The sequence below is a fragment of the Nerophis ophidion genome, linkage group LG14 (assembly GCF_033978795.1).
Source record: "Nerophis ophidion isolate RoL-2023_Sa linkage group LG14, RoL_Noph_v1.0, whole genome shotgun sequence".
Classification (NCBI taxonomy): domain Eukaryota; kingdom Metazoa; phylum Chordata; class Actinopteri; order Syngnathiformes; family Syngnathidae; genus Nerophis; species Nerophis ophidion.
In genome coordinates, this window is record NC_084624.1 from 39,855,081 (window position 1) to 39,874,555 (window position 19,475).

General features: G+C 39.9%; 1 protein-coding gene across 1 annotated transcript in view; it reads left to right on the plus strand.

Moving 5' to 3' along the window:
* The window catches only part of LOC133568675 (receptor-type tyrosine-protein phosphatase N2-like), a 163,270-nt gene that overhangs the window by 17,174 nt on the left and 126,621 nt on the right, over positions 1-19,475 (plus strand). Inside the window, exons 4-11 of the mRNA XM_061920760.1 lie at positions 2,952-3,066; positions 3,145-3,289; positions 3,505-3,769; positions 3,850-4,137; positions 5,913-5,953; positions 9,772-10,112; positions 10,207-10,293; positions 19,325-19,404. Coding sequence (XP_061776744.1) covers positions 2,952-3,066; positions 3,145-3,289; positions 3,505-3,769; positions 3,850-4,137; positions 5,913-5,953; positions 9,772-10,112; positions 10,207-10,293; positions 19,325-19,404 — 1,362 coding nt within the window. The remainder of the gene's footprint in view (positions 1-2,951; positions 3,067-3,144; positions 3,290-3,504; positions 3,770-3,849; positions 4,138-5,912; positions 5,954-9,771; positions 10,113-10,206; positions 10,294-19,324; positions 19,405-19,475) is intronic.

Sequence of the window (19,475 nt, forward strand, 5' to 3'; positions counted from 1 at the left end):
GAACTGGCTGCCTCGTAGCCAGTCAGAATCTGTTTCTCGTCATGCTCATCTAAATGTGAAGGCATTCATTTAAATTTAACCAACATGATAAGAGGTGTTCGTTAATACATGTTGTATTCAGATGATCTGCTCGCAATACTGCTGCCTGGAATGGTGGGCAGCTTGTTACTAATATAGTGGTTAATACCACAATTGTAAGGTCAATATATTTTTTATTATCAAAAAATATGTTTTAATTTTTGTTATTGTTTACAAACTCAGGAAATAAATCCCTCGCAGGAGGACTTTAAATGGGACCTATTGTACTTTCCTGATCATCACTATTGGTACCTGTTTTTGTGTAATTTCGGATCTGCATCTGTCCGTAAAATTGGAACTCGAACCAAGGTCTTGCGGAAAAATGTATAAAACAGTCATGTCTTCCTTCATACTCCTTCCAAATGAAGCGTTTGTAATCGTCCCCATTTGTGACATCAGCGAATATCTCCATATATGGTAGAGATTTACCCCAAGAGCTTTGTGCGAGTCTGCCATTGTAGTCAGATGTTGTAGTAAAAAAATAAGCTCCTTTTTACTCCACCCGCTTGTTGTGGGGTAGACTGGCTTGTACATACACATGCATCCTTCGCTGTTGCCATTTTTTATTCAAGTGGTTCTCACTGATATCTCTCAGTGGACTCGCTATGGAAGCGCTAAAAATGACAGCATGGCTGGCAGGAAAGAAGACACAGTCGAATTGGAGGCATGGAAATAAGGCTGGCCACAAAACGGCGCATCCTGAAGAGAGTCAGAAAGCAGCTTAAAGATGTGTGTAAAACATACTTTTTAGAGACCATGATATTGTAGACCACAATAAAGTGTTTTAAATATAGAAATAAATCATAATATGACTGCTTTAAGGGCCCAAACTCATGGGTTTAAATCAAAGCCTATGGTAGGAAATAATTTAAAGGGGAACATTATCACAATTTCAAAAGGGTTAAAAACAATAAAAATCAGTTCCCAGTGGCTTGTTGTATTTTTTGAAGTTTTTTTCAAAATTTTACCGGTCCCGGAATATCCCTAAATAAAGCTTTAAAGTGCCTTAAAGTGCCTTGTTTTCGCTATCTTCGAAACCACTATCCATTTCCCTGTGACGTCATACAGGGCTGCCAATTCAAACAACATGGCGGTTACCACAGCAAGATATAGCGACATTAGCTCGGCTTCAGACTCGGATTTCAGCGGCTTAAGCGATTCAACAGATTACGCATGTATTGAAACAGATGGTCGGAGTATGGAGGCAGATAGCAAAAACGAAATTGAAAAAGAAATTGAAGCTATTAAGCGAATAGCTATTGATGCTATTCAGCCATAGCGTGGGTGTACCTAATGAAGTGGCCCATATAAATGAACATTGATTGATTGATTGATAGCATGGCTGCCTTATTAGCATCGCCGGTAAAATGTGCAGACCAAACGATCAGGACTTTCGCATCTTGTGACACTGGAGCAACTTAAATCCGTCGATTGGTAAGTGTTTGTTTCGCATTAAATGTGGGTATCTAGTTTGAAATGTACATACAGCTAGCGTAAATAGCATGTTAGTATCGATTAGCGTAACATGTTAGCATCGATTAGATGGCAGTCATGCCGTGACCAAATATGTCTGATTAGCACATAAGTCAACAACATCAACAAAACTCACCTTTGTGATTTCGTTGACTTAATCATTGCAAATGCATCTGCAGGTTATTCATACATCTCTGTGCCATGTCTGTCTTAGCATCGCCGGTAAAATGTGCAGAGACACTGGCAAATTCAATGGGGGTCTGGCGGCAGATTTCTTGCCAGTGGTGCAACTTGAATCCCTCCCTGTTAGTGTTGTTACACCCTCCGACAACACACCGACGAGGCATGATGTCTCCAAGGTTCCAAAAAATAGTCGAAAAAACGGAAAATAACAGAGCTGAGACCCGGTGTTTGTAATGTGAAAATTAATACGGCGGGTGTATTACCTCGGTGACGTCACGTTCTGACGTCATCGCTAAAAGACCGATAAACAGAAAGGCGTTTAATTTGCCAAAATTCACCCATTTAGAGTTCGGAAATCGGTTAAAAAAATACATGGTCTTTTTTCTGCAACATCAAGGTATATATTGACGCCTGCATAGGTTTGGTGATAATGTTCCCCTTTAATTATTGAATTTATATGGTAACAGTGTCATCCTGTGTTTTTGTGTGATTATAATTGTGATAGAAAATGTAATCATTCAATTATCCTAAAAACATTAAGTAGCAATATCACCCAAATTTTGAGTATTGTCCAAAACTAATCTTAAATATCCAATCAAATTGAAAAACAAGTGTTTATTACATTTTAACAGAAGTGTAGTTAGAACCATGTTACAACAGAACGTAACCACATATTAACAGTAAATTAACAAGTAGATAAATAATAGTTTAGAAAAAAATAAAATACAACCTGGAATGACACAATATGTTATGTCGCGGAAGAGATTTCCATACGTCTCACATATGATGAAAGCAATTTTAAAAAACACAGTGTTTTTACAAAGTATCATCGCCAACTCGTTGCATTGGAAGCACATTGCATATTTTTTCAGTCCTTTTTGCAGCTTTGTACAAGAGTTTGACAAATTCATAATTTTAACTGGTGCCATCTTAGAATGAGGACGTGCAGATGAGCAAACATAAAATGTGGCATGAGGTCGAGGAGGATGAAGGCTTTCTCCTGTGTCATCCCAAACTACCTCATCCATGTTCCGCTAATAATTTGCCTAATGGGATTGCAAATTCTGCACACTCTGTGGTTCTGATCGCTCCTTGTGGTTCAGACCATGATTCCATCTTGGTTTCAGGCACCTGATTATGTTCTGAAGGTTCCTTGTGTGTGTGTGTGTGTGTGTGTGTGTGTGTGTGTGTGCGTGTGTGTGTGTGTGTGTGTGTAGGTCTGACATGGGAGGATGACACCACCCAGCAGGTTCTGGCCAAAGAATTGTACAAAATCCGTAGGGTTCCTCACCGGCTGTCACTGAGCGGAGCCACCTACAAAACAGACAGCAGGTCCGAAGGTCTTCTGTTTATTTGGTTAACAAGTCTTGAATTGACGGCTAACAGAACTGTACTGGACATCTCCCACAGGACTGAAGCAGCGGTGATGAACCCAGTGGAACATAGACTAAAACCAGCAGAAGCGGAGCTTAACAGGAACCTGCAGACGTACCTCCAACACCTCGGACTTCTCCCAAAAACAAGCGGCACTGAAGGCCTGATTATTGCTAGCAAGGTGACAATAACTTATTGGACTGAATATGCATTAAACTGCTTTGGGTGGAGCTACCCTCCTTCTCGGGAGCTGCTGATTGGCGGTTTTTTGATTTGAATATGTGAAGAACAGGCGGTTTTGCGCTGACCCCAAACCAGCAACAATGTTTGTCTGCTTGTACCTCATCCAAGCATCTTCAGAATGTTTTTCAAATCAGTTTCTTTTTAACCTTTTAGGACGGTCCAGTCCAGTCAGACCCGACCATTCAGAAGACATCTCCCTCTCTCAAAGGGAAGCAGAACCTTTCAGCGGAGGAGCTTCAAGTCCTCCTAAACGTCCTCAGGCAGCTTCTCTCCCGGCACCCCGACCCCTCGCCCCGCTTAAGGCCCATCTACAGCTACGGAACAGAAAGTTCTGTGCCCAAGACCTTGAAATCCAGACCCAATAATTTGGACAAAAGTAAAGGATCTTCAGCTAAGGAGCCGCTGACGTTAGTTGACGGTATGTCCGGGACTTTTAAGCCTCTGGTTCTTTTTGTGAGTCTGTACTTGAGTGAGACGTGAATCTTTTGTGTCCTTCAGAGAAGTTCATCCAGAATGTCTTAAGGAACATCGGCAAGCAGCACCTGGACGTGGACAACCTGTCGCCGCACGATGTGGACCAGCTGTCCAACCTGATTGTGGATGCTTTGCAAGTGGTAGACAACGGCCGGGGTAAAGATCGAGTACGGGTCCAACCTGGACCACGAGACTTGGAAGGAGAGTTGAGTGACGGACAAGAAAGAAAGGAGGAGGCGGTCAGAGACGATCATGAGAAGTTCATGGAAGAAGCTCCAACTGTGAAGATCACACTTGCTAATGCCCCTCAAGGTACAATCGCTTGTTACTTCCTCTATACTGACTATGTCACCACTGAAAACATGACAACATATCACAAGATCCTCCAGATTACAGTAGTGGCTGGGAGTGGTTTAGTAAGTGCTATGATCTTCTGGTGATGGCAATTTGTCGAATAAAGTCACCTCTCATGAAGCCCAAATCTTTTTCAGTGAGGTCACATAAATCCAATTAAAGGTGGAGTTGGGTCAAACAAAAATAATGCTTTAACTGTAAATTTCAGTCACGAAACTTGTTTTTTTTAACATCCGATTAACGCACATGCGTCCATTTTGATCCTTGGGTATTGCCGTTGCGGGGGGAACTCATTTGCTACTGATGAGCCACAAGCAAGCAGAAACGGACAAAAGAAAGTTGTCAACCTTATGGAAATATCAAGTTCAAAGCCATGGCAAATTGTTCTCCCGACAAGAAAAGACCATTTTTTGCCGTGCGAAGAGGCGACATTCCTGCAGTAAACGCCTGCTGCGCGCCTCGTCGTTCAGTTGGGTGGGGCTACACTTCCGTGTTCAGATTACGGTTAAGGTGTAGTTAGGGCTGGGCGATATGCCCTTTTTTTAATGCGATATTTTTAGGCCATATCGCGATACATGATATATATCTCGATATTTTTGCCTTAGCCTTGAATTAGCACATGATACATTTAATGACACCAGAATGGTGATTCTATGTGTCTACATTAAAACATTCTTGTTCATACTGCATTAATATATGCTCATTTTAAACTTTCATGCAGGAAATCACAACTAAAGAAATCACTATTTTTTTCATACGGTGTTGATCTGGAAATGTTTGCCTCGACACTTTGATGGTGTGGGCCTGTGGCACTGAATGGAGATGTTAACATGCGGAGTAATCACTTTTCATTCTCTAGCAGGTGACTTTGCAAAGGATGCTACATATGAGAAGTAATGCTATGTTTTCTAGCAACGCCATTTTGCCCCACACTTGACATATTAATATTATATCAATAAAGTACTTTCTATTCTATTCTATATGAAAACAATGAAATAAAATGTAATAAAAACAACTAAAATAATAATAATAATGTACATAATTTACCTTGGACAGTGGACTTTTATTGTATCTCCTTCCAGCTGCTTCTCTCTCAAACACACCATCAGCAGCTTATCCATGTTTTCATGGATAAATGTCGGCCGATATATTTTTAACATATTTAGCTGGCATTGGACTAATTCTGTTTCAGACTAGCAGAGATACGCTGTAACTGCTTTGTCGAATCGACTACCTCACTCGGTCATGTTTTTGATGATTTCTTTCTTTAATTCAATGACTATCATCCACTTCTTCTTAGTACTGGCCCTCATACTTTCTTCATTACAGTTTTTGGAAAAACAAAGCTATATCCATCTTTGGCTATAAGCTAATGTTAGCGAGTAAGAACAAATGTTTTGGGCGGATCTTATGTTATTTTTTTCCAAAACCAGTGTAGTATCTTTTTTAATTTGTTAGTACCGGTATACTATGTTGATACTGGTATACCAAACAAGCCTACTAATAAAATTCGTAGCCCCTTTTTACACTTGAATGACAGTTCAGAATGTTAAAATGTGACTTAAAATTGTATGCACACTTCATAAAGCTTCTAGGGTGACCACAGTTTAACCCTGAAACTGATTATTTATTTACATTGTGTCCCTATGGGGAAAGGCTAAAAAGTAATTAGATTCTTGAACATTGGTTTTAATGATATACACAAGACCTAAATGATTTCTTTTCCCAAACAGAAGTCCACTCACTGACTGAAAACAACAACATGGAAGAAAAGGTGGGATCCCCTTTTTATATTCTTTCATAATTTCATTTGTGATAAATATTCAGGAGTCTTGGCAATTGTGTCCAAGACACACAGAGCATCCAAATAATGAATTATTATTTATCATTCATATATAATTAAACTGTCTTTTTTGTATCTGCACCAACTTGTACATCCTGTTTCATTAAACTACTTGTTACGAGGTTCCATGGTTATGTACAGTGCGCAAGTCCCTAAATGACTAATACTGTACAAAAAAAGTACAAGTCACATGCGTCCCAAGAACGATTACAGTGGCTGAAGAATACATACTACAAGATCGCTACATTGAAAGAAGACATCACTTTTGTTTTTCAATGAACATTTTACCTTCATAATGTCTCCCAAGCGTGAAGCACACGACTGATGACAGTGCATTAAAAAAAAAAGTGATATTTTATATATTTTAGGTATAAGTTCCCACTTTTAATCTTAACCTAAATTTGACTTACGCTGAGTTAATTGTAACGAAATTGGTATGAAAACTAGTTATCTTCTCTACCTACGTGCATACTGTACGTACCTACATATTGTATCTACTTACCGAATATACCTGCCTACCTACTTACTGCACCTCGCTACTTTCCTACCTACGGTTAATATCGTACCCACCTATGTAAATACCTACCGTGCCCACATATCTACTGTACCCACCTAGCTACTGTAACTACCGTACTCACCCACCTACCTACCGTACTCACCACCCTACCTACTGTGCCTTCCTACATATGTACCTACCTACCCACTGTAGCTACCGCATTTACCTACCTACTAACTTACTGTACCTTCCTACCTACCGTACCTACTCTGCCTTCCTACATACTTACCTACCTACCCAATGTAGCTACGGTACGCACCTACCTACCCACTGTACCTACTAACTTACTGTACCTTCCTACCTACCTGCCTACTGTACCTGCGATACCTACCTACTAGGGCTGCGAATCTTTGGGTGTCCCACGATTCGATTCAATATCGATTCCTGGGGTCGCGATTCGATTATAAATAGGTTTTTTTTTTTTGATTCAACGCGATTCTCGATTCAAAAACGATATTTTTCCGATTCAAAACGATTCTGTATGCATTCAATACATAGGATTTCAGCAGGATCTACCCCAGTTTGCTGAGATGCTAGCAGAGTAGTAGATTTTTTTTTAAAAGCTTTTATAATTGTAAAGAACAATGTTTTATCAACTGATTGCAATAATGTAAATTTGTTTTTAACTATTAAACGAACCAAAAATATGACTTATTTTATCTTTGTGAAATCATTGGACACAGTGTGTTGTCAAGCGTATGAGATGCGATGCAAGTGTAAGCCACTGTGACACTATTGTTCTTTTTTTTAAATTTTATAAATGTCTAATGATAATATCAATGAGGGATTTTTAATCACTGCTATGCTGAAATTATAACTAATATTGATACTGTTGTTGATAATATTCATTTTTGTTTCCCTACTTTTGGTTTGTTCTGTGTAGTGTTTGTGTCTCCTCTCAATTGCTCTGTTTATTGCAGTTCTGAGTGTTGCTGGGTCAGGTTTGGTTTTGGAATTGGATTGCATTGTTATGGTATTACTGTGTATTGGTTTGTTGGATTGATAAAAAAAAAAAAAAATCGTAAAAAAAAAAAGAAGAGAGAATCGATTCTGAATCGCACATCGTGAGAATCGCGATTCGTATTCAAATCGATTTTTTCCCACATCCCTACTACCTACTATACCTATTGTACTGACCTACCTACGTACCTACCATACCCACGTACTTACCTATCTACCAACTATACCTATGCACCTACCTTTCTAATGTATCAAGCAACTACAATGGGGCAAAAAAGTATTTAGTCAGCCACCGATTCTGCAAGTTCTCCCACTTTAAATGATGACAGAGGTCTGTAATTTTCATCAGAGGTATACTTCAACTGTGAGAGACAGAATGTGAAAAAAAAATACAGGAATTTTACATTGTAGGAATTTCAAATAATTTATTTGTAAGTTATGGTGGAAAATAAGTATTTGGTCAACCATTCACTGATGGAAGAAGGTTTTGGCTCAAAATCTCACGATACATGGCCCCATTCATTCTTTCCTTAACACAGATCAATCGTCCTGTCCCCTTAGCAGAAAAAGAGCCCGAAAGCATGGTGTTTCCACCCCCATGCTTCACAGTCGGTATGATGTACTTGGGATGCAACTCAGTATTCTTCTTCCTCCAAACACGACGAGTTGAGTTTATACCAAAAAAGTTCTATTTTGGTTTCATCCGACCACATAACATTCTCCCAATCCTCTGCTGTATCATCCATGTATCCATTTTGGTATAAACTCAACTCATCCTGTTTGGAGGAAGAAGAATACTGAGTTGCATCCCAAGAACACCAGACCTACTGTGAAGCTTAGGGGCTGAAACATCATGCTTTGGGGCTGTTTTTCTGGTAAGGGGACAGGACGATTGATCCGTGTTAAGGAAAGAATGAACTGGGCCATGTATCGGGAGATTTTGAGCCAAAACCTCCTTCCATCAGTAAGAGCTTTGAACGATTGACCAAATACTTATTTTCCACCATAATTTACAAATAAATTATTTAAAATTCCTACAATGTGAATTCCTGGATTTTTTTTTCACATTCTGTCTCTCACAGTTGAAGTGTACCTATGATGAAAATTACAGACCTCTGTCATCATTTTAAGTGGGAGAACTTGCACAATCGGTGGCTGACTAAATACTTTTTTGCCCCACTGTACCTACCTACTGAACATACTTTCCTACCTCTTTACCGAACCTACCTATCTACCTACTATACCTACCAACCTACTGTACCTACCTTCCCCACCTACCCACTGTACGTATCTACCTATCGACATCACTAAAGTATTCAATATCTACCGCGTCTAGAATAATGGATAGATAAATGGAACTTAATCTTTACTTATCAGAGTGTTTTAGCCTTTTTGAGGTAAAAGACGTTGCAAAAGAAATATGTTTATTCGAGGGGATCTACAATAAGTCAAATATGGACAAAATTGGTCAGTTAAATTTTAATTTTATAAATGGAATTGAAAATCAAAAACATATTATATATATATATTTTTTTACTTAAATCTTATTGTTTTTTTTAGAGAGAAAGTATATAGACTTGATTAAAACAATTAAAATATCTTCATTGAATTAGTGCAAAACATAAGAGGAAGAAAGAAATACAATTTTATTTTATTAAAATAATAATGATAAATAAACAAAACAAAATATGCTTCTGGAACATACATAAATGTTGGTTTATTTAAGTCATTTGAGTTACAAAAAAACAGCTGAAAAAAAAGCATTCTTCTTGATCATATAACAAGAATAAAAATCACCACAGTCAGCTGAAACAAACAAAAACACGGTCCAAGAACAGATGTTTTTTAATATTCCTACACCAGAACTGGAATTGCTATTTAAAGGCAAGACTGCAGATTTGTCTGTAAGTAAAAATGGGTGGTATTGTATCCTGTGTTCATATATAAAAACATATTTGTTTGTGATCTTGTCATAAAAAAAGATTTAAATGAAAATGTAAACTGTTTTTATTCTTGTTCTCGCTCTTCGACATTGGTAAGAAAACTGTTTTTTTCGTTTCCTAAATAAAACCCAACTAAACTAATTGTTTTTTGTTTTTTTTCAATTACCATTCGTGAAACAAAAACATCAATGATCGAAACATATACTGACTAAAATATCTAACAAATTAGATTTGATTCTGAAAATATGTAGTTAATGACAGTTCTAACCAGTTTGTACTTTGTCTTCCAGGATGAGAGTCCAAACGTGTTCAGCAAACTTCTGGCCTACTTGGACCAAAGTCCCTTCACGGCCTCGCCTCCTCCTAGGCCGCAGAGAAGGGCGGGGCTCGAGAACGTCCATAGCCGCACCCGCGAGGTGGGCGTAATGGTGGAGAAGAAGGACACCACCCAATCCATGGAGGAGGTGTCTGAGGTGGAGGGCTGGATCAAGGAAGTGGCCCCGCCCCATGCGGCGCTGAAATACGAGGCGTCGCATAAGAAGATGCTGAGCGTCCCTGAGCTCCAGCTGGATGTCAATGCAGACAGAAAGAAGGCAGATGACATCTTTGGCTACGTTATCACTGACACGGAGTGAGTACTTCCTGTTGTCACCTGAGGACGACCAGACGACGTCACGTAATGAACACTGTTCTTTCTCTTTCCTCTTCATGGTCGACATCATCAGCGGCCTGCAGACCGATGAAGGTCTGCACATGATGGAGATCCTGGCTCACATGGCCAGAATCCAAATGACCGACTTTGCTGAGCTTTCGTACGTATTACTGCCTGCTCGCACACACCCACAAACATCATGTGACCACCCAGCCGCACTGCTGCTGTATATCATCACTGGGTGGCCTCCACTTTTCTTTTGTTTTTGGCCAGTCTGAGTAAAAGGTGGAGAAAGCCAGCCCAATATGCTGGAGGGAGTATGTATGTGGGGTGGTGTTAGGACCAGGGGTATTTTTGTGTGTGTGTGCCCAGCAGGGGGAGCCACTTTGACAATTTGTCATCACCTCTGTCCTCAAAGAGAGACAAAAGCTCCCCAAGAAGCTGTGGTCCTGATTTAGCATGCTTTGCTTCTTTTACCACCCTGCTCCCAAGTGTACAATGCTACTGATTGTTTTCCGGAACATTCATTCCACCTGGAGAAGAGTTTTCCAAATGTTATTTAAGACTGAAATAGCATAAAAGTCGTAATGCAGGCGTGTCCAAACTTGACCACATAAAAAAAAATGAAAGGATGCAAAATGTCTTCAATATTGTACACTTTTTCTTTATTTTAGTTTTTATTAAACACACCAAAACCCCTCCAGTTCAGTGCAGGTCAAATATGTTCAACTATTTAATATGTATTTTTAAAAATATAGTTAAATCAATTGATAATCACGCATATAAGTATACATTTAAATAGACATATATGTGTTCACATTAAATATTGTCCAAATGTTCTTTTCTTTTTTTTGACAACCTAATTTAGCTCTATTGTACAGGGTTTTAGAATTTTTTTGATTACTAGAAACACATTGTTCTTTTTCACAAAGATATCTATGTAGGTATTTTAAAAAGCCATATTTATTTAATTTTTTTGAAAAGATTTAAAATTGACAGTATCAAATGCATTACTAGAGGTGTCAAACTCTGTCATTGAGGGCCACATTGCAGTTATGGCTGCCTTCAGTGGGCCACGTGTAACAGTGAATAATATATGAAAATACTGATATTGTGTCATTCGCTTATTATGCGACAATTTCCTAAGCATTTGATTATTTGCTTTTAACCTGTTAATTGATGGACAACTTGACGTGGTGGGGAGGGGCTGTTGTGTAGACATGCTTGGACTTTAACCGAAACCAGGCCCCAGATAATGTCATCTGCTGTATAACTGTCGGGTTAGTGAGCATATATATTAGAGTTGCGGTGATGTAACGTCTGACAGGGTTGGGGGGGCCGGAGGGGGTCATGTCAAGAGTCGCCACCAGGGGGGGAGAGTGGGCTGATATAGGCTCAATGTGAGGATGATGAGGATGAAGGCAGGCAGACTGAACTGTTAAAAATACGCAAATGTGATTTCATATACACATGAGTCTTTTTTTTATTTGTCCTATAAGAGCAAAAAAAGGGAAATCTGAATTTTATTTACGAGGTTGAAGGTGGCGTACAATCGGATGCCATCGATCAAGTCGACATGAGTGATTTCCTCTCGTCATCACGGCCTCAGCTGGCTGATGAATGACAGCGTGCACGTGATGAATGACAGTGTACACGTGATGGATGCTCGTGGCACATCGCTACCAGCACAAATAATACTCACCTTATTTTTATGTTTTGCCACTCGCTTACTTCCTGTGGGGTGTACTTTGTGGTGCAGTAAATGTATGCAATATAAATATATGTATTGTCTACCGTGCAGGGTACACATGACATACTACTTATTTACAGTGTATGTTAGTAATCAATCTTAAAGGCCTACTGAAACCCACTACTACCGACCACGCAGTCTGATAGTTTATATATCAATGATGAAATCTTAACATTGCAACACATGCCAATACGGCCGGTTTAGTTTACTAAATTGCAATTTTAAATTTCCCGCGGAGTTTCTTGTTGAAAACGTCGCGGAATGATGATGCGTGCGCGTGACGTCACGGACTGTCAGGAATTATTAGCGCAGCACTATTTGCGACTAAAAGTCGTCTCTTTTCATCGTGTAATTAAACAGTATTGTGGACATCTGTGTTGCTGAAAATTTTGCAATTTGTTCAATTAATAATGGAGAAGTTAAAGTAGAAAGATGGAGTTGGCAAGCTTTAGCCTTTAGCCACACAAACACACGGTGATTCCTTGTTTAAAATTCCCGGAGGGGAAGCTTTACTATGGATCAGAGCGGTCAAGCGAACATGGTTCCCGACCACTTGTCAACTGGCAGGTTTCGGTGGGAAAATTGTGGTAAAAAGTCGCCTCTTACCGGATATCAGCTGAGCTTGCGCCGTCCATGCAGCTGCCGTCGACTTCCCTCAGAGACTGGCGTCAAGACATCCGTGGACAAACTCCTCCGACTATCAGGTACTATATAATCTCACTAAAACACAACACAATAGAAAGATAAGGAATTTCCCAGAATTATCCTAGTAAATGTGTCTAAAAACATCTGAATCCGTCCCAATGCAATCGCCTTTTTTGTTTAAACTTTATTTATTTATATATCTTTTTTTCTAGTTCTTCGCTATCAATATCATCATCCACGAATCTTTCATCCTCGCTCAAATTAATGGGGAAATTGTGGTTTTCTTGGTCCGAATAGCTCTTGCTGCTGGAGGCTCTCATTAAAAACAATGTGAGGGCGTGAGGAGCCCTCACCCTTGTGACGTCATCGTCTGCGACTTCCGGTAAAGGCAAGGCTTTTTTATCAGCACCAAAAGTTGCGAACTTTATCGTCGGTGTTGTTCTCTACTAAGTCTTTTCTTCATTAATATTGCAATATCGCGAAATGATCAAGTATGACACATAGAATGGACCTGCTATCCCCGTTTAAATAAGAACATCTCATTTCAGTAGGCCTTTAATGAAGCAACCTCATAGCGACTGGTTGCTTCCATGGACAGGTGATAGCTCGCAACTTATTTAAAGATGCGTTTGTTTTTAAAAAAAAATAAAAAAGAATAAACATGTATTGATGCAGTCAGGTGGATGCATGTCCCATTGAGACACAATGTAAGTTGAATGTAACATCTATAAGAGGAAGCGTTATGCAGCTTTTGTATGGTATCTGATCAGATTGTGTGTCTGATGGAGTGAGAGTGTGTTGAGTCCAAACAAACATGCCACATGCAGAAAAAAATTAAGGCTGCGGCAAAACGACAATATTTAATTGTCTTCAACATGCTAAAACCAAATCAACATGCAAACTGCATGTCATTAGAATTCAGAAGGTTAAAAATCAATCAATAAATCAATGTTTACTTATATAGCCCTAAATCACTAGTGTCTCAAAGGGCTACACAAACCACTATGACATCCCCGGTAGGCCCACATAAGGGCAAGGAAAACTCACACCCAGTGGGACATCGGTGACAATAATGACCCAGTGGGACGTCGGTGACAATGATGACTATGAGAACCTTGGAGAGGAGGAAAGCAATGGATGTCGAGCGGGTCTAACATGATACTGTGAAAGTTCAATCTATAATGGATCCAACACAGTCGCGAGAGTCCAGTCCAAAGCGGATCCAACACAGCAGCGAATAATAAAATAAAATAAATAAAATGTTGATTATTTTATACATAATAATAAAACATGTCTATGTTTTTCTATTCATGTGTTTTGCTGAACTATTTTTGTCTTTTTCCTTAAAAACATATTTGTTATCATTCACACACATATTCTTCATATAGTAGTAGTAAAGTAGTACAATAATGGGCGAATAACAGTATTATAATAATAGTAGTAGTAGTAGTAGTAGTAGTATACTGAAGTATGAAAGTATAGTACTCGTAAAGTAGTAGTAGTAATAGTATATTTATTAGCAGTATAATAGTGTACGATTAGTATATTAGATTGCTAGTAGTAGTAAAGTATTGTCGTGGTGGTACTAGTAATATAATAGTAATAGTTTCCTAGTATAGTAGTAGTGGTAGTAAAGTGGTGTAGAGATAGTTTTACTAGTATTATAGTAAAGGAGTCGTATAATTGTAGATAAGTATTAATAAAGTAGTAGTATAATGATGGTACAGTAGTAGATAATGGTAGTATAGTAGTAGTAAAGAATGGTATGTAGTATTAGTACAGTAGAATGATAGTTGTATATTAGTACAGTAGCATTAGTAATTTAGTAGAATTATAGGAGTATAGTTGTAATAAAGTAATAGTATGTAGTAGTATAATAGTATAATCCTATAGTAGTGGTATTATAGTAGAATGATAGTAGTCTAATAGGAGTATGTAGTATAAGATTATATTAGTATTATTTAGTATTATAGTAGTAGTATTGTCATCATCTGGTATCATTCGAGTCGAATTGCATTTTCTTCCCTATTTGTGCAATCGTAGGTGACTCACAAGGCCAGCCCTCAATTTGCAAGCCTTTTGGCAGACTGGGCATTCAGTACTTCCTAATGGAAGAAAAGAGCTGCTTCTGCTTTTACGCGCCTTTCTTTCCTCTTTTCCTGATGGCGTCCTGGCGTATGCTTTCTTTGTAATGGCGGGTGCCTAAAGGCAACCAAACGCCTGCAGACTGTGCGATTTGTAGCTAAATTTTCCAAGTTGTCTACATTAATGAAGATTGATGATTGCTAATTTTAGGTCTATTTTTTTAATGCCTGGCTGGCAATCGACTGACACACACCCTCCGCCATCGAGCGGTAGCTCACGATTGACTTATTAGGCAACCCTGCTGTAGACGTCACTGAAGCTATCATGCAGCGGGGGGGGGGTCATAAAAGTAGTGAGTATCTGGTGTGACCACCATTTGCCCCATGCAGTGCAACGTGTCTCCTTCGCATGGAGTTGATTAGAGTGTTGATTGTGGCCTGTGGAATGTTGGTCCGCTCCTCTTCAAGGGCTGTGCGAAGTTGTTGGATATTGGCCGGAACAGGGACACCCTGTCATATACGCCAATTCACAGCATCCCAATCATGCTCAATGGGTGACATGTCAGGTGAGTATGCTGGCCATGCAAGAATTTGGATATTTTCAGCTTCCAGGATTTGTGTGAAAATCCTTGAAACATGGGGTAATGAATTGTCTTGCTGCAACATGAGGTGATGGTTTCGGGTGAATGTCACAACAATTAAGCTCAGGATCTCGTCATGGCATCTGTGTGCATTCAAAATGTCTTCAATAAAACGCACTTGCGTTCGTTGTCTACGACACACGCCTGCCCATACCATAACCCCAAACACTTCATGGGCCACCCTATTCACAACATTGACATCAGCAAACCGCTCACCCACATGATGCCACACACACCATCTGCCATCTTCCCTGAACAGTGAAAACCCGGATTCATCCGTGAAAATAAGACCTCTTCAACATGCCAGATGCCATCGAATTTGAGCATTTGCCCACTCTAGTCCGTTAGGACGAGGAACTGCTGTCAGGTCAAGATCAAAATGAGCATACAGATGAGCTTCCCTGAGATGGTTTCTCACAGTTTGTGCAGAAATTATTTGGTTATGCAAACCAATTGTTGCAGCAGCTGTCTGGGTGGCTTGTCTCAGACAACTATGGAGCACCTGCTGGATGTAGAAGTCCTGGGCTGGTGTGGTTACATCTGCGGTCTGCGGTTGTGAGGCTGGTGAGATGTACTGCCAAATTCTCTGAAACGCCTTTGGAGACTGCTTATGGTAAAGAAATGAACATTCAGTTCAAGGGTAACAGTTCTGGTAGACATTCCTGCAGTCAGCATGCAAACTGCACGCTCCCTCAAACTTGCGCCATCTGTGGCATTGTGCTATGTGATAAAACTGCACATATCAAAGAGGCCTTTTATCGTGTGCAGCCTAAGGCACACCTGTGCAATAATAATGTTGTTTAATCAGCATCTTAAAATGCCACACCTGTGAGGTGGGTTGAATTACATTGGCAAGAACAAGTACTAACTAACAAAGATTTAGACAGATTTGTGAACAATATTTAAGAGGAATAGGTCTTTTGTGTATATAGTAAAAGTTCTAGATCTTTGAGTTCAACTCATGAAAAATAGGAGCAACAAAAGCAGTGTAGGAAGCAGCAAGCCATTTGAATTCATGTTTCCCACACCTTCTTTCACGATGGTGCCAGCCGGCATTTCATGATTTCTTCCGATTTGTGCATTGAAATCACCAAGCAACACTAACTTGCATTGCTCTGGGACTTTTGAAAGTGGACAGTCTAAATCCGAATACAACTTTTCCTTCACAAGCTCTTCGGCATCCAGGGTAGGAACACTGATGACGGTCATAGAATGATTTTTGTTGTTTGTTCATTAACTGCGACTGGGGAATGTGACCTGCTGATGGCAAATCCTACGCCATGCAATCTCTTCTCCTGGTTGGACATGCCTTTCCAAAAGAACGTCTTTCACTTGTCCCTCATCTGCTCTCCTTCTTTCAGCAAAGGAAGCAATGTCGATATTGTATGGTGCCAATTTTTGCGTTGTTCTGGTATTTTACTGTCTTTATTATCCATTAGAGTTTGAATGTTCCAAGTTTCAAAGATTCAGTGTTTAGGTTTGTTTTTGACCACATAAATGGTAGTTATGTTGACTGTGGTAAGCCAGACAGAATTTCTAACTACTTAAAGTAAGCAAAGTGGTTCCTAAGAGGGCTGCTGCGTGAATATAGCTACCGCAATGCTGGACCATTTCCAAACCTTAAGCAAGATGACGAATCATATATGCACTGCCTAACGTACTGATTTGTGACTAGGAGTTTCCAGATTCCCCATTCCTGCTCCCCTCGCCACCTCTTGATCACCGCAGTACTTTTAATAACCGCAGGACTTAAAGGCTTACTGAAACCCACTACTACCGACCACGCAGTCTGACAGTTTATATATAAATGATGAAATATTAACACTGCAACACATGCCGATACGGCCTTTTTAGTTTACTAAATTGCAATTTTAAATTTCCCGCGAAGTGTCGTGTTGAAAACGTCGCGGTATGATGTCTCGTATGATTACGCGTGCATTTGACGTATTGGGTTGTAGCGGACATTATTATTTTCCAGCCCGATCCAAGCTATATGTAGTCTGGTTTAATCGCATAATTAAACAGTATTCTGGACATCTGTGTTGCTGAATCTTTTGCAATTTGTTCAATTAATAATGGAGAAGTCAAAGTAGAAAGATGGAGGTGGGAAGCTTTTAGCGTTTAGCCACACAAACACACGGTATTTCCTAGTTTAAAATTCCCGGAGGTGAAGCTTTACTATGGATCAGAGCGGTCAAGCGAACGTGGATCCGACTACATGTGAACCGGCAATTTTCGATGAGAAAATTGTGGTAATAAGTCGGCTTTTACCGGAGATCAGCGGAGCTTCTGTCCTGCTGCAGCTGTGTGACTTCCCTCAGAGACTCTGGCGTCAACACACCCGTGGCCACTCCCCTCCGACTTTGAGGTACTATTTAACTCACTAAAACACTAGCAACACAATAGGCAGATAAGGGATTTCCCAGAATTATCCTAGTAAATGTGTCTAAAAACATCTGAATCGCTCCCACTGCAATTGCCTTTTTTTTGTAACTTTTTTTTGTTTTGTTTTTCTAGTCCTTCACCCTAAATTTCCTCATCTACGAATCTCTCATCCTCGCTCAAACTAATGGGGAAATCGTCGCTTTCTCGGTCCGAATAGCTCTAGCTGCTGCTGGCTATGATTGTAAACAATGTGAGGATGTGAGGAGCCCTACAACCCGTGACGTCACACGTACATTGTCTGCTACTTCCGGTAAAGGCAAGACTTTTTTATTAGCGACCAAAAGTTGCGAACTTTATCGTCGATGTTCTCTACTAAATCCTTTCAGCAAAAATATGGCAATATCACGAAATGATCAAGTATGACACATAGAATGGGCCTGCTATCCCTGTTTAAATAAGAAAATCTCATTTCAGTAGGCCTTTAACAATGCCAGGAAAAATCATGTGCTGTTTCTCATCAGCCACCATGCATTGCTCTGCACAAACGAGGACTCATATCCAGTGGTAAGGAAATCCTGGGCAATTGGGGGTCTCCATTTGCTGCAGCCCTCATTCGCTTTCGCAGCCAATAGTTGCTGCCCATTTACAACCTGTAGCAATATAGTGGTATAATAGTAATATAGTAGAATGATAGTAGTATTGTTGTAGTAAAGCATTAGAGTAGTAGTTGCATAACATCCATCCATCCATCCATCCATCCATTTTCTACCGCTTATTCCCTTTCGGGGTCGCGGGGGGCGCTGGCGCCTATCTCAGCTACAATCGGGCGGAAGGCGGGGCACACCAGTATCATTTAATCAATCAATCAAGGTTATATTGCCCTAAATCACGAGTGTCTCAAAGGGCTGCACAAGCCACAACAACATCCTCGGCTCAGACCCCACATCAGGGCCACAAAAAACTCAACCCAATGGGATGACAATGAGAAACCTTGGAGGGGACCGCAGATGTGGGGGCCTGGGTGACCAGTGCAACGGACGTCAAGTGGATAGTACTACAGTTGTAATAACATAGTAATAGTGTAGTAGACTGATAGTTGTGTAGTAGTAGGAAGTAGTATAGTAGTAGTAGTTGTAATAGTTCAGTGAGTGTGGATCAGTTGAGGGTTTAAAAGTCCAAACAAGACAATTAAAATGCATTATTAGGACATACAAAACTGCTGTGAATATCTTAAAGAACATGAAAGATATTTATGACAATCCGCTTCATTCATGCTGTGTCATCACACTGTGTTGATATTTACAGTAGCACTCAATGCATGCTGGAGGGACGAGGACATCCATCTTGCTTGTGGGCCTTTAGAGGGAATCGCAGCAGAGATACAAAAGGTTAAACTGATTGGGCGGCTCCGCTCATTCCTCCACCCTCCACCCCGACCACCCACATTCTCCGCCTCCTGATTTATTTGGCGGGAACACAACGCTCGGGGAAAACATCAAAATGTCTTCTTGTTCTTCTTGTGTTCCTTCAGCAACAAACTGATTGCTCATTCTCGCTAAACCTAACCGTGGTGACTCAGCGGAACGAACAGTGTTATCTTTCATTGGAATGACTGTATGTTAAATAATAATGAATGTATTGGAAATAATAAGAACACCCATGATGTGTGTGTGTGTGTTGTTTCAGGGTAGTGGGCCCGGCCGTGACCTTTAAAGTGAGTCCAAACCGTCAAAATGTCAGCACAGCAGATGTGGTCCACGTGGCAGGTAGGTTTCAACATATGTGAGTGTACAAAATATTAATAATATAATAATATATGTTATATATATATATATAT